We start from the raw sequence: 12875 nt of genomic DNA on the forward strand, positions 1-12875 counted from the left end.
CCACTTAATAATACGATGACTCTCAGGAATATTCGGATTTTTCGTGATAAAAGAGACACAACGGGCGTAGTACACTGGGTTCATTTCAAAACAAAGCACATACTGCGCAGCTTCGTGTTAAATTGACTTTTGATAGAATATTCATCCACAAAATTTCAATTCAGCGTTTTAAAATATTGGGTCAATCAAAACGAATCGTACCAGATGAGAAACGGCGAAGTTTTACCCAGCTACCCCCCGTGTCTAGGCATAAACATTCCTCGAAACGGGGTTTGTACTCTAATTTACTCTGCAAGAAGTAATCACACTCGGGAGGGAGGTTAAGGATTCGGCCCTAATTACAATCCCACAGTAAAACCCTCGAAGTGTTTTCTATGCGTTCCTATGAGCGCGCATACTTCGCGAGTTCAAAGAGGGGAAATTGCTGCGCGGTGAAAATCGACGAGGGCGGGTTTGCTCTTCTCAATCACCCCCGTCAGCCCCCCTCCCCCCAATGGCGCTTTTGAAAAATCTTGTCACTCGGCCATTTCTCACGCGGAAGGGGTGGCGTCAGGATTGCTACCGCCGACAGGAGGTGGATAAAGGGGGAGATATCCTGACGATGATGAGAGACTCCAGATAAGGGTGAAAGGTTAGTCGGATTTATGCTATCCCTCGATGGGAGGAAAGGAGGGAGGCGACCGAGCGTTGGCGGTAAAAGAGTGGGAGGGAGTGTGAGGGGAGACTTGGGAGAGGGAGTGGGAGGGTTGGTGGGGTGAGGTCGCGTGCCGTAGGGAAAGTGGGACCGAGGAAAAAATATATGTATTCATACATACATACAGGAAGAGTCTTCACTTCCCCTCCCCTCTCTGGTAGGTGTCACCCCTCCTCCCCCGCCACTTAAATGAACGCGGGCAAAAGTGCGAGACGGAGGAGGAGAAATGAGTTAGGGGGAGGGGGGGGGGTGGAACGAGAGCAATCTGGGCCCTCGCGGGTGAACACATAAGTGGGTCTCATTGTGTTCTTTTCCAAACACTTCTATCTAGAGGGAGGAAGCGTGGGAGGGAGAATGGGGCGGAGGATGGGGGAAGTATGAATGAGAAGGGGAGACAGAGGCAGAGAAAGAATCGGGAGTGGAAGAGAAAAGGAGAGAGTGTAATGAGACTGGTTGGCTTCTGGTAGCGAGGGAAAATGAACGAGGGGAAGGTTCCCTTGGTGACGATGGAGTTAAGGTTGAGGGAGACAAAGAGACAGAGAGAGTGTGTATTTGCGTGGGCGTCAGTGCGCTGTCTTTGAAGATGAACAATGGCCATTGCGTCGCCGCCTGGCGTTTTTCTGATGATCCTTATTTCCCAGATATTTTCCCACGAAGCGGCGGGGAATTCCCATCCCTTTGTATTACATCTAAGCAAGTGTTTTTTTTCCAACCCTTTCTAAAAGAAATAAACTCTCATCTATCATCCGGTGCTCTGACGACATCACCAGAAGAGGTAAAGATTTTCAAATATAAATATTTTAATTAAGCTTTTCCAACGCCCTTTCACAATTCTCGAGGGTGAATTTGGAGAAATTTCAACATGTTCTAGCACCTACTTATTTTTTTCTTCAGTAAGGACGGAGGAAGACGCGACGGCGTAACTGCATTTTCTAGGAAGTTCCTCTGAACACATCGACAGCAGAGTTTCATTAGTTTTATGACTAATATGTTCCCTGCTTTTCTAACTCTAAATTATCTCTCTAAGCAGGAAATAATACCCCACTAATGGCTCGACTTTTGGATCAGAAGCGGGGTGGTACAATAGCGCATTCCAACCGAATACTAGGACGTTACTTGTGAAGGATGTGCGCGTAATATGTATGCGAACTTAGTTGCTCGACAGTCAAACATTGCGTCGGAAAACAAACAAAGCTGTTGGTGGATTTGAAATTGCTTATTATTATCGTGAAAGTAAGAATGGTGCTTTTCTTATTGCGAGGGACATCCTCAACCGCTATCTTCACTTTCATTTTCCAATACTTTCTATTCTCCATCTTCTCGCGCGATTTTCTCAAGTGCCTTCAAGTCCTTCGCAAGGTCGTCGTTCCCAGTCGCGCGCCCAAGTGAGATAGTGGGTCAACGTGGCCCATAAAGCTCGAGAGAAAAGCAGTCCCGGCCAACCTAATTGTTTCGATGCGGCAACGAACTCGCATCCTCCGCAATCAAGGTTCGCTGGAGGGGGACCGGGGGAAAAGGGGGGGGATCTCTCTCAAAAAGCCCGTCGGGCGTCGAATCCGCCCCCACCTCCAGGCGAATGAAACGGTCGGAAGAGCCCTCGATAAAAAAGGCCACGTTCCGCTCTCCGCCCAAAGCGTGCAACTGATTTAAATCGTATCTGAACTCGGGTAGTTTTCCCAAGAAATTTTCCAACTCTGGGGGTAGACGTCTCGATTTCTTGGGGAACGCAAGATGTCACTCCTCGCTACATGCGGTGGTGAAGATTCGAAGAAGATTGTTACATGATCTATAGGTGTAACAGTTTTAAGACAGTAAAGTCAGCATGAGGGAAGACAATCTAATTTGGTGACTTCATGAGATGATTGAAAATTTGATGCCTTTTGATATTAATTCCTGCTTCTCAACTCACCTATGGTGTTTTTCAATTATTTACCTCAAATATTATAGATGATTCTTATAGCATTATTTCAGCTTTCAATGAATAATCTTTTGAGGACGAACTCCTTGGACTATGCAAATTATTAATAACTTAACTCTAGATGAAATATATCTATTATATATATATAGTAAATAATAACTATTTGGCTTATTTTTTGCGTAGGCTCATGGAGTGTAGGTCTGAATGAATATTAAACTAGATTTTACTCTGGGAAAACCAACGCGTCGATTATTGTACTATTTGGCTGTGTGTCTCTAGAATTGTTGATAGTTCAACAAAACATGGTTTTCTTCGGTCTCATCCAGCTACAGAAACGTCAGTTCATGACCCGAACGAAGTCATTAGATACTCTAAAAGGAGTCCTAAATTCATACCATATGACACCCGGACTGGTTGTTAAAAAATTAGATATAAGGTTAAGAGAAGTTAAGAACATTAGCCGATTGGGATCATACTGATTAACAAAGGATTTAATCAATATTGCATACGAACAAAGACATTTATGGCATGTATTATGAAACTCTCTGCCGAAGTTAGTCAGGTTTAGCTATTGTCATTATTTCTACGCAAGCATTTCCCAATGGCGTGGAATGGGGCTGACGGGTTTATAATGTCAGGGGAAAATTCAATGGTGATCTTCGGCATACTATTTTTTTAATTTCAGAACGGATAAGATGAAATCCTCATGATATTTAGAACGAACAGAGAACAGTCATTGCGAACAATGCTTAGCGTAAGGTTGATTGAATAGGTGCGAGAGAGCTGGTTACCTAGGGCGAATTAAACCCAAATTCTCTGTAGGAGGTGCTCTAAATCCTTCGCCCTTCACGGTCAATCATTTACTGCATGCTGTAAAAAAATCACTTCTTCTACTTCCCCATACGCTAAAAAATTCTTCATCCCCGAATTTGAACGCCGGGCCGGGTTCTTAGTCGAAGTAATTATTCGCCTAGAAATATTTTTCACCGATTTGCAACGATCGAGCTGGCGAAACACAGTAGACTTAAAAATACATCGACGCCTAAACCTTTCTTCTTCCCTCATAGTTGTTGGCATCGCTCGTAGCGTTGGCGGCAGCCAAACCCGGCTTCCACGGCGGCGGCGGAGGATTCGGGGGTGGATTCGGCGGAGGCCACGGGGGCGGAGGCGGAGACAGCTTCGGCAGCAGCGGATTCGGTGGGAGCTACAGCTCGCCACAGCTGGACAGCTACGCGGCACCCATAAGCGGCAGCACGGGAGGAGGCCCAGCGTACGGCGCCCCATCCCAGCCCCCTGTCATCCACAAGCACGTATACGTCCACGTCCCGCCCCCAGAGCCCACTTACTCGGCGCCCAAGAAGCCCATCCACGTCCCACCCCCCCAGAAGCACTACAAGATCGTGTTCATCAAAGCCCCCACGCCCCCCACACCGACCGTCCCCGAGATCGCCCTCCCAGCCCCGGACGAGCAGAAGACTCTCATCTACGTGCTCGTGAAGAAGCCCGAGGAGCAGCCAGAGATCAACATCCCCACTCCAGCGCCCACAAAGCCATCCAAGCCGGAGGTCTACTTCATCCGCTACAAGGTGAGTGGGGCCATTTGTTCAATAAACAATGAAGAACTCAAATGACTTCTGCATTGATTGGCGAACTGGCTTCCGATTTCTATCCCACGAGTTCAATGTCCCAAAGTCGCAAAATCCATTGGTGACACCAAGTTCACGGACGTGTTCACAGACAGACGGGTCGGAACGCATTAACGGCCATTGACAACTCGCATGCTTAAATGTATTTCCATTTGGCCGTAAACTAAGGTTCTTTATCCTTTTCACATTATTCAGCTATGTATTAAGTACGCTTTGCCTGTGTATGCCATGTATTTTCTGGCTTCCGGATGTTTCTCGCGGGAGAAAATTTTCTCTACGGCCAACCCGCAGCGGTATCCAACCATTCCTCCACTACTCCATTCCACGCCAACTAACTAGATTTTCTTTGCAATCCACATGATGTAAGCATAACGCCGCCTTCGATGTCTTACTGTCATTGCACGAATAAATAAACAACACACGTGGCGTCCATCTCCCTGGCAAGAGATTTACGATACCCTCATCCATTCTTAAGCAGTTTGTGTCAATATCAATTAGACATTCGCTCCCGAAAAGTAAATATTTGCGCAAGGGTCCCCCATTGCTCCAGCAATCCCCAACTCTTAAATGGCACGATGAGCATGAAATTTCTTATTTACTCAGATTTGGAAGCTCGTAAGTAAGTGAAATCTCCAGTTGATGATGTTATATCAACAATCAAATACTCATATTTATTTCCCTGGAATTGTTTTGCAATGTTTAGCTTAGTTTAGACATCAAAATTAATAAGTATGCTGTTTCTCGTATAAGTTGAGCAAGTGAGCTCAAAGCATTAAAAATGTAGTCAACTAACACAACGACAAAGTCTTCACGTTTAACACTTGGCGAGATCCTTTACTATCTTTTAAATATAGAAATAATAAAGGCTTAACAAATACGTTAACGCAGCTGGCATTCAGAGACTGGGGATCTTATTAATCTAAAAGTTAAAACAACTTTTAGAAAAAATGCAAATTAATAGAGATGCACGAATGTAGAGCATTAAATTTTCTTCGTTTCATTCTTAGTGGAGGCCATCTTGGCGTTCGAGATATCTATCATAATTCACCAGGAAATGAGCTTTTTTATCAGAATTGCCAGGGATTGCCAAATTCTCTGGAGCTAATGGTCGTTGTTGCCAGCCCAATTGAAATGAATCTCCAACCTTTGCAGATTTTGGTTGACTTTGCTTTTCAGAATCTCAAAGTTTGACAATTAATTAAATGGAGTTCCATCTCTGCCAGGAAGCATGATTGCTTAAAAATCCCCCATACATTATTACAGAGACTAAATATGTGTATTTATCTTTTGTACTAAAGTAATTTCACTGTTTCAAAATGAATTTTCATGTAGCTTATTCCTCCACGATGTTATCCCCCTTAATCTATATCTAATAGTTACTCCGAGAACTGCAAAGTAGTGAAAGACGGGAGTTATTACTACTCCTAACCAAAAGTTACCTTTCCCCACAAGCTTCTTAGAGGAATCAAATCAACTACTTCTAAGTTCCTGCATCAACCAAATGTATATTACTATTGGAACTAGTGCCAACGGGTGCTATTTTCTGTTTCCATTCGTGATGACATTTTGCTCAATTTTTACGTATTTGTTAATGCCGGCTGACTGAAATTGACAACTAAGTTTATCACCAGAAATTGTGTGATACGGTTTTTCGAATTAATAAAATTACACCGAATTAGTTACTGCTCCCGCGCGAACTAAATACATTTATAAGGTGCTAATAACACGCGCTGAGTATTTTAAAATCAATATTAACTAAAAAATCTACGTAGCTATAAGTTAATCTATGACCTCCGTATTCATAAAAGACATCTATTAATTTATGCCATCTTACGGCTTTTTTAACCAATCTTCCACCTTTTCTCTGCAGACTCAACAGAAGGACGCCTATGGGCCACCAGCACCGCCCCCGAGGGAGGAATACGGAGCACCCTCGGTCCCATCGGCACCATCTGCGCCGCCACAATCCTCTTATGGCGCACCATCGGGAGGACACTATTAAATTCGCCGTCCGCCCCTAGCAACGGAGCCCCTCACCGCCGACCCCCATGCGCACCATCCGACCGACGACCTTGGACCCCGGCAATCACCCCGTCCCTCCCCGACAACTGGGACTCGCTGAAACCCCTTCCCCATCCCCTATTTAAGCTCTCGAAGTCACTCTTCCGCGGTGCGCTGCCGTAGATCATGTTCCTATCCGGTACGCATCGCCGTTTCCCTCCTCGCGTAAAATTCTAGTGCTGAGGTTTGAAAAAATAAAAAGATAAAAGAATAACTGTACGTAAGCCTCGCGAATAAAAAAAGAATAATAAATGCTTACGGAGATTAAAAAAAGATTTCACGATGTGATGGCAAACTTGTACGTAAATGAGCGCTGGCTAGTTTGACCAAACGGTTTGTAATTTTAGGATCGAAGGGGAAACTGCGGAAAGACATCGAAAAAGTTCCCTCTAGTCCCGAGGTCAACTGTTAGGCAATCATTACGAATTAGCAATTTCCCGTCGTACCACACAGACAGGTCAGCGTTATGGATATTTGCGATTGCTATTTTTACAGATGCGTGCCAAAAAATTCTTGCGAAAATTTCTCAAATTAAGAGTATCAGAGGTACGCATTCTCGAATTGGCTTGAATCAGAATTGTCAAACGAGTATGAAGTAGCAGCTCTGTAAAAAAGTTAAGACTCCTGTAAATTACATGGAGTTTTCTACGACTTCAGATTGGAAAAAAACACAATTAAGTTACTTCGTGAATGACTCACTGAATTAGAAAAAAAGCGTGTTCAGGAGAACGTTCAAAACGACCCGAGCTCTTGTAACAAGAAATTTCTATTGACACCCATGTTCTAATGGTTTAAAAAAAGCAAAGATCGCCAATTCCATTACCCAACAAACGAAGAAGTCATGCAGCAGATTTTTTTTAAACTCCGTACTTGCGGTGAAGAAAAATCTAGGGCGTGTCGAAAAAATGCGTCGCTTTCGCGTAAAACACGAACCAAAAGATTGACAAATACGGAGAAGAAGGTCCACCTTGCCAATACCCTCGGGAAATGTTGCAACGAAACGAGAAACATCGACACGGATGTGTCCAAAAAACGCGTCCCACTCGGCACCGAAAACAGAGTGGGGGTGGGGGGGGTTCTGGACACGCGCAGGGTAGCACATTCCACCTCATTCTAATCACGATCGAGGCCCTCCTTGCGGGTCCGAGCCAAGTGAAAGGGCTTTTTCGGTCCCACAATCGAGAGCCACCGATCGTGAGGAGATAGTAAGAGGCGGGAGGAAGAAAGTGAGACGAAGAACGTCCTGGTCACCCAGTGGCGGCAATACCCGGCCCTGACGGATGGACATGCAATGGGAAGACGTGACGTCATCACGTCAAAACAGTACCCCCCCAAAATCCCCGATTGAACGTAGTCGGTTGATATCGTAATATAAAATCGGGCGCAAAATCGCTGAGATTGAATGTGGTGGAGCTTCAGTTCGCCCGGCAACGTATTACTGACCCTCGAAGTCGATGTCATTGACGGGATACAATACGTCGCTCACGGCAACGCAGTGACCTAACAAAATAAAATGCGTTCTATGTATTACGGAAAAATACAAATATATTGACCTCAAACAGCACCTAAAAATAAATAAGAGAAGTAGCGTTGGGAAAATTGCAATCCGCTATCGGCGGAACGAGGAGTAAACGGTAGTAAAATGGGGGTACAGGAACCTATTTGCTGAAGGGATAAATATTATATACTATATATATACTACACACACACGAATGAAAGGTCGTCGGCGTACTAGTGATTTACAAATCGAAACACAACAAGGCAGAAGAAGAGGGTGGCACCGGCAAAGACGTAAGGGCAGATTGACGAAGACGGGTCCTACAGTCCATCCACTTGTTAACGCTCACACTTTTCAGGCTTTGAGTCTTGGCGATTTGGAAGCATATTTGGAAAGACTAGGAAGGTACAACTCGCTTTGCACTAGCTCAATAACTACATAGGAGAATTTCAGAAAAAAACCGATTCACTTGACACATCTTGCTGGTAGTGTAATGAGATATCCATAGTGAATATCTCTCAGTCACCTCCGAGGATTTTCAAAATTTAAACAAATGGGATGGTATTTTGGCCTTTAGATTTCAATCTGATTGCATACATTATTTTTCGGAAGCGGCGGAGTTAAGTGGTTGCTGGAACATTACGGGTTATTCAATTAGTTTATATGCACTCAGCAATCACGAAACCCGCACTCCAAAAGTTAACCAAGAGCTCGGTAGTGTACGAAAATTCAATGCTATCGATTTTAACTTACAACCGATTACATAAGAGGTGAATAGGCATAACGTAGCCGGGGCAGCCTGAGAGCCAATACTCAACAGCATGATTATTTTTATTGAAGCGGCGTTTTTCCTTCCCTTTTGTACTCATGTTATAATGTATAGATCTATTTTTGTACTGCATCTGGTGCATGTCACCCCCAATCCCTTTTCGAACACTATTTTGTAAAATATGAAAAGTTAAAAAAATAAAAGTTTTTTATATTAAACCTAAAGTTATTATTTCTTCTCAATTCCTATAAAATTAATCTTTTTCCAGGACTCAAGCGATCAATTTGAATCAAAGTACAGAATATTTACGTCCTCTATAATTTCTGCAATAACCCTAACTGGTTGAAAAAACTCTGAATCGATATGCAAGTCTTAAGTTGTTTAAGATACAGGAATATTTATTTAAATTAAACATCTAAATCGAGCAACAAGATTCGCTTCGCTGGATGAATGATAACATTAGATAATACCAAAAAACAGCGACCAAAAGCTCGTTTACAAGAAAACCAAAGAAGAACAGAGGAAGTTAACTAAATTTAACGTAAATTCACAAGGAAGAGGCTATATTTATATTCATATTTTATCTTTAGTACTGTCATTGAACCAAAAACTATAGTTTATTCAATAAAAAAGCATCGGCATTCTTTGTTCTTACTTAGTTAGCATTGGGTCTTTTGACTTTTGAAAATGTTTCCTTCAGTTTCTTGGGTCAAAGTCGCTCTTACCATTAGATACTACATAAAGTGTTAATACGGTGGCGTGCACCGAGAGGAAAGAACTGAGTTGACACTTTCAAATCCCTACAGTTGGACAAATAAGCTCAAAAATAGAGTAATTAAGTATAATTTGATCATTGAACTGGCAATAACGAAAACCAAGCATTTCTTGCTGACTAAGATGCAAAATCATGATTGCTGACCCCATGGAGTCAATGGCGATATTGGTCAGGAATAGACCCCTGGAGTACGAACTGGAACATTTTAACCTGCAAGCCACAGCCATTTCAGTTGACGTTGAGCCAAATTTTCAGCACGACACATTTAGGTGAACTAATGATGATCTGAGTTTTAACAGGCGAGTATTTTGAACGGACTCTGTTTACAAAGGCTGTAGCAATGGAGCAATTGACATAAAGTAATTGCAGAGCAATTCCTTTCTATGAAAACGGGGTATTACCCACTGAACACTAGTTAATGGCTAAATCGAAAAATTTTACCGTATCTCCTATTGAAGATAATGATTTATTTGAGGAAAATCATTGGAAATACTGGTAGTATTGATTTGCAAACGGGGCGTTATTTTCATTACGATTCACGTTTCGTTTTAGTAAAACACGTCCGGTAAAACTACTTGAAATACCAAGTAAAGTGGCGTAGGATTCCATCACATGACAGACCAACGGCAGAACTGTGAGATTATGCGGCCATGAGCTGAGGTGATGGTCTTGTGCCACATCCCATCACGGTTGCGTGGGCATTGCAGCGTTGTCGTGGTATTGTACAATGAAAGTGAAAACTGCCACTCGACCCACCTCATCATGCTGGCAGAGAAATATCCCATCAATAGGGAAAAATGGGGTGAGAAGACGGAAGGGTGGTGGAAGTACACGAGACTGCACGTAACGCAGGAACCATAAAATAATGGCTTCTCCGGGAGGTTTTTTGATTTGATATTTGATTACAAAATTTCACAAGCATTACTCTAACCACTCCAACCATCGCCAGGGAATGCGTATGAGCCCGAGTCATCAAAATCCTCGATGATCGAGTCTTCGACCCCCAATCACACTCGAATCTACACATACTTGATTATTTTCCCCGCGAAGTGCCCACGTCCGCGCAAACATCCAGACGTTTCAATGCCTCGAGGAAATGTTTATTGAGTCAGTACGGGTACCCTCACTGTCACGAGTTCACTCGGACGTGACCGCAACGCTTCAATATGCACTCGCGTCCGACGACCCTAATCTATTTTTTTAACGACGTCATTGAACGGAATCAAACAACAAGAAGCGAAATCTAAAATTCTCCCTGCGACACTTTCACCCATTGAAGAGGGGTTGAAAAGAAGTGCACCAGGGGGCGAGGCAACGTGAAAAAAAGTGAAAGGTGTTTAGACTACTTTGGAATCTAAATTGTCTATAGAGAAAAATATGCATGGAGTATTGAGCAGAGATCTAGTCACAGAGTAAAGTAGAACACAAAATATGGAAGCGTTTTCTTTAAACGACAAAAAAATAATTTTGGCGAAATTTGAAACAAGAAAATTACGTTCCTTAACGTTACTAGTAGTTTAATTGCGCTTACCGCTGAGCCCTCATAATTTTGAACTGACGGTTCTCCGTCCTTTCGTTCTTGATTCTAACTGCAATAGACAAAGAGTAAATCTGCATTTTTTTAACATTTTAAAACATACAATTTACTTAAAATAAAGATAGCATACTTTCGAAGAAACCATAATTGCTGAAATTCTCTAACACAGTTTTTACAATGAATGTTCGTAAAACAACACTATTTTCCCTACAGTGATCACAGTAACTTTGCAAATTTTGACCTAGATATTTTTTTTAAAAAGTCAATATTCCTCGAAAAGAACAGACACCAAAAAAATCACATTATTATATGAATTTCAAGTTTTCAGATCGTGGAATGTTCGAATAAAATAATGAAATGCCTCAAAATTTGTTTAACGCAGGAATGCAGAGAAGTGGGATTGTGGAATGAAATATGCACGTATATATGTACTAATGTGTCGACGGAAGGCGGCCAACCAAAACCTCATCACATTCTCTATTTTCTGTGCTCGAAGTCCTCTTCAATTCTATTCATTTGTTCCTAGATATAATTTTAAACTGTCGCGTAATAATAATTTTGAAAGTGTATTAACAAATAATTGATTCATGAAAGCATTCTGAGACTGAAGCCAATTGAAGTCAGGATGTTCAATTTTGGTAGATATTCCAATTGATTCCACGGTGATGCGATTCACATTAGGCATTTAAAAACGAAGTTCTTTGGAAACAATAGCCGGCTTCAGAAAGTTGGATCAAGTTATAAAAAACATGTAGGGTCTATTGAAGCTTAGTTAACTTGGTAAAGTTGTTAAGTAAAGTGAAAGTCTTCTTGGTTTTCTTCATTTCCACCTTTAAAGCTACTATAATTTAAGGGATTGCTGCTAATTCCGTCAGTATACACGCACAGCGAACGCGGATGATTGTACCGTTGTAAACCACCACCACAACACCTTTCACCATCCAGGAAGAATAAAATTCTTTACGCGTTACCTGAAGACAGCTGCCATCTACTGACTAGGCAGAGAACCATGGGAACTCAGCGTTCAAACCGGCACTGAAGCATATTATTCAAATGAATTTCATTTAGCGCTGGCGAACCACTAACTCGATTAAAAAAAAGAAATGAGTGAACTCACGAGGTCCACAAAAAGATTCATACGACACGGAAATAGCAATCATGCAAAATAAAATAGTTATCTACCTAATAATTTCAAATGAAGGTCAAGATTTAAAACTTTTAACAGCAGTCACCAATATAGAGATATTATTAGCCCATTGGAAAATATGTTTCATAATCTATCAGCCATCTGAAACGCAACACTCAAATCGCGTACCTTTCTCCCGATCAATAGATATTGCCTAGGTATATCATCACTAATAGCTCAATGAAGCATATAACTTGAGAGCACTTAATAAGATATTATTAAGTTGGGATCAAATAGTAAAATTAAATTAAATAATTTCACTTCACCTGAATGCCTTACCCCATTATTTCATTGCTCTCATTATTTAGCTGTTGAAGCTAGCATGGGGAGCCATCAATAAATGTTCATAGACATGAAGAAGTGTAATTATGCATGCAGTAATTTCATAAATTTGTAGTTCTACTTAGATCAGTTTCCTTCAAATGCTCACAAGACGTCACTCAGCGACATCATTTAAATATTCAACTTAAACCGACGCGATTAATCCGTAATACGGAAATCACCATTATAACTTTATTCTCAAAGTTATAGTGTAGAAAAGCATGCCCATTACAAAATAAATTGCTTACCTTATGCGCAGATTCAGCGAAACTTGTTTATCTTCCCCAAGTCTCTACAAATTTCCTCCAAACTTAAGCTCTCGCTAGTCCGTTAACTTCAAAAATGTTGCACTTCACTCTTTAACCAGTCGACCAATCGAAAGAGGGTATTTGCCGATTAACGATTGTTTTTTTCGCACGTTCAAAATTGGAATGCCAAGCAATAATCAAAAACAACATTTATTTAAAAAT

General features: G+C 41.8%; 1 protein-coding gene across 1 annotated transcript in view; it reads left to right on the forward strand.

The window, feature by feature from the left end:
- TwdlE (TweedleE) overlaps window positions 1-8729 on the forward strand; it is a 32609-nt gene extending 23880 nt beyond the window's left edge. Inside the window, exons 3-4 of the mRNA XM_071583590.1 lie at window positions 3680-4198; window positions 6129-8729. Coding sequence (XP_071439691.1) covers window positions 3680-4198; window positions 6129-6260 — 651 coding nt within the window. The 3' untranslated portion in view covers window positions 6261-8729. The remainder of the gene's footprint in view (window positions 1-3679; window positions 4199-6128) is intronic.
- Window positions 8730-12875: the final 4146 nt, after the last annotated feature.

This window comes from Hetaerina americana, unplaced genomic scaffold, assembly GCF_022747635.1.
Source record: "Hetaerina americana unplaced genomic scaffold, ioHetAmer1.1.p SCAF_14, whole genome shotgun sequence".
In the NCBI taxonomy this organism is placed as follows: Eukaryota; Metazoa; Arthropoda; class Insecta; order Odonata; family Calopterygidae; genus Hetaerina; species Hetaerina americana.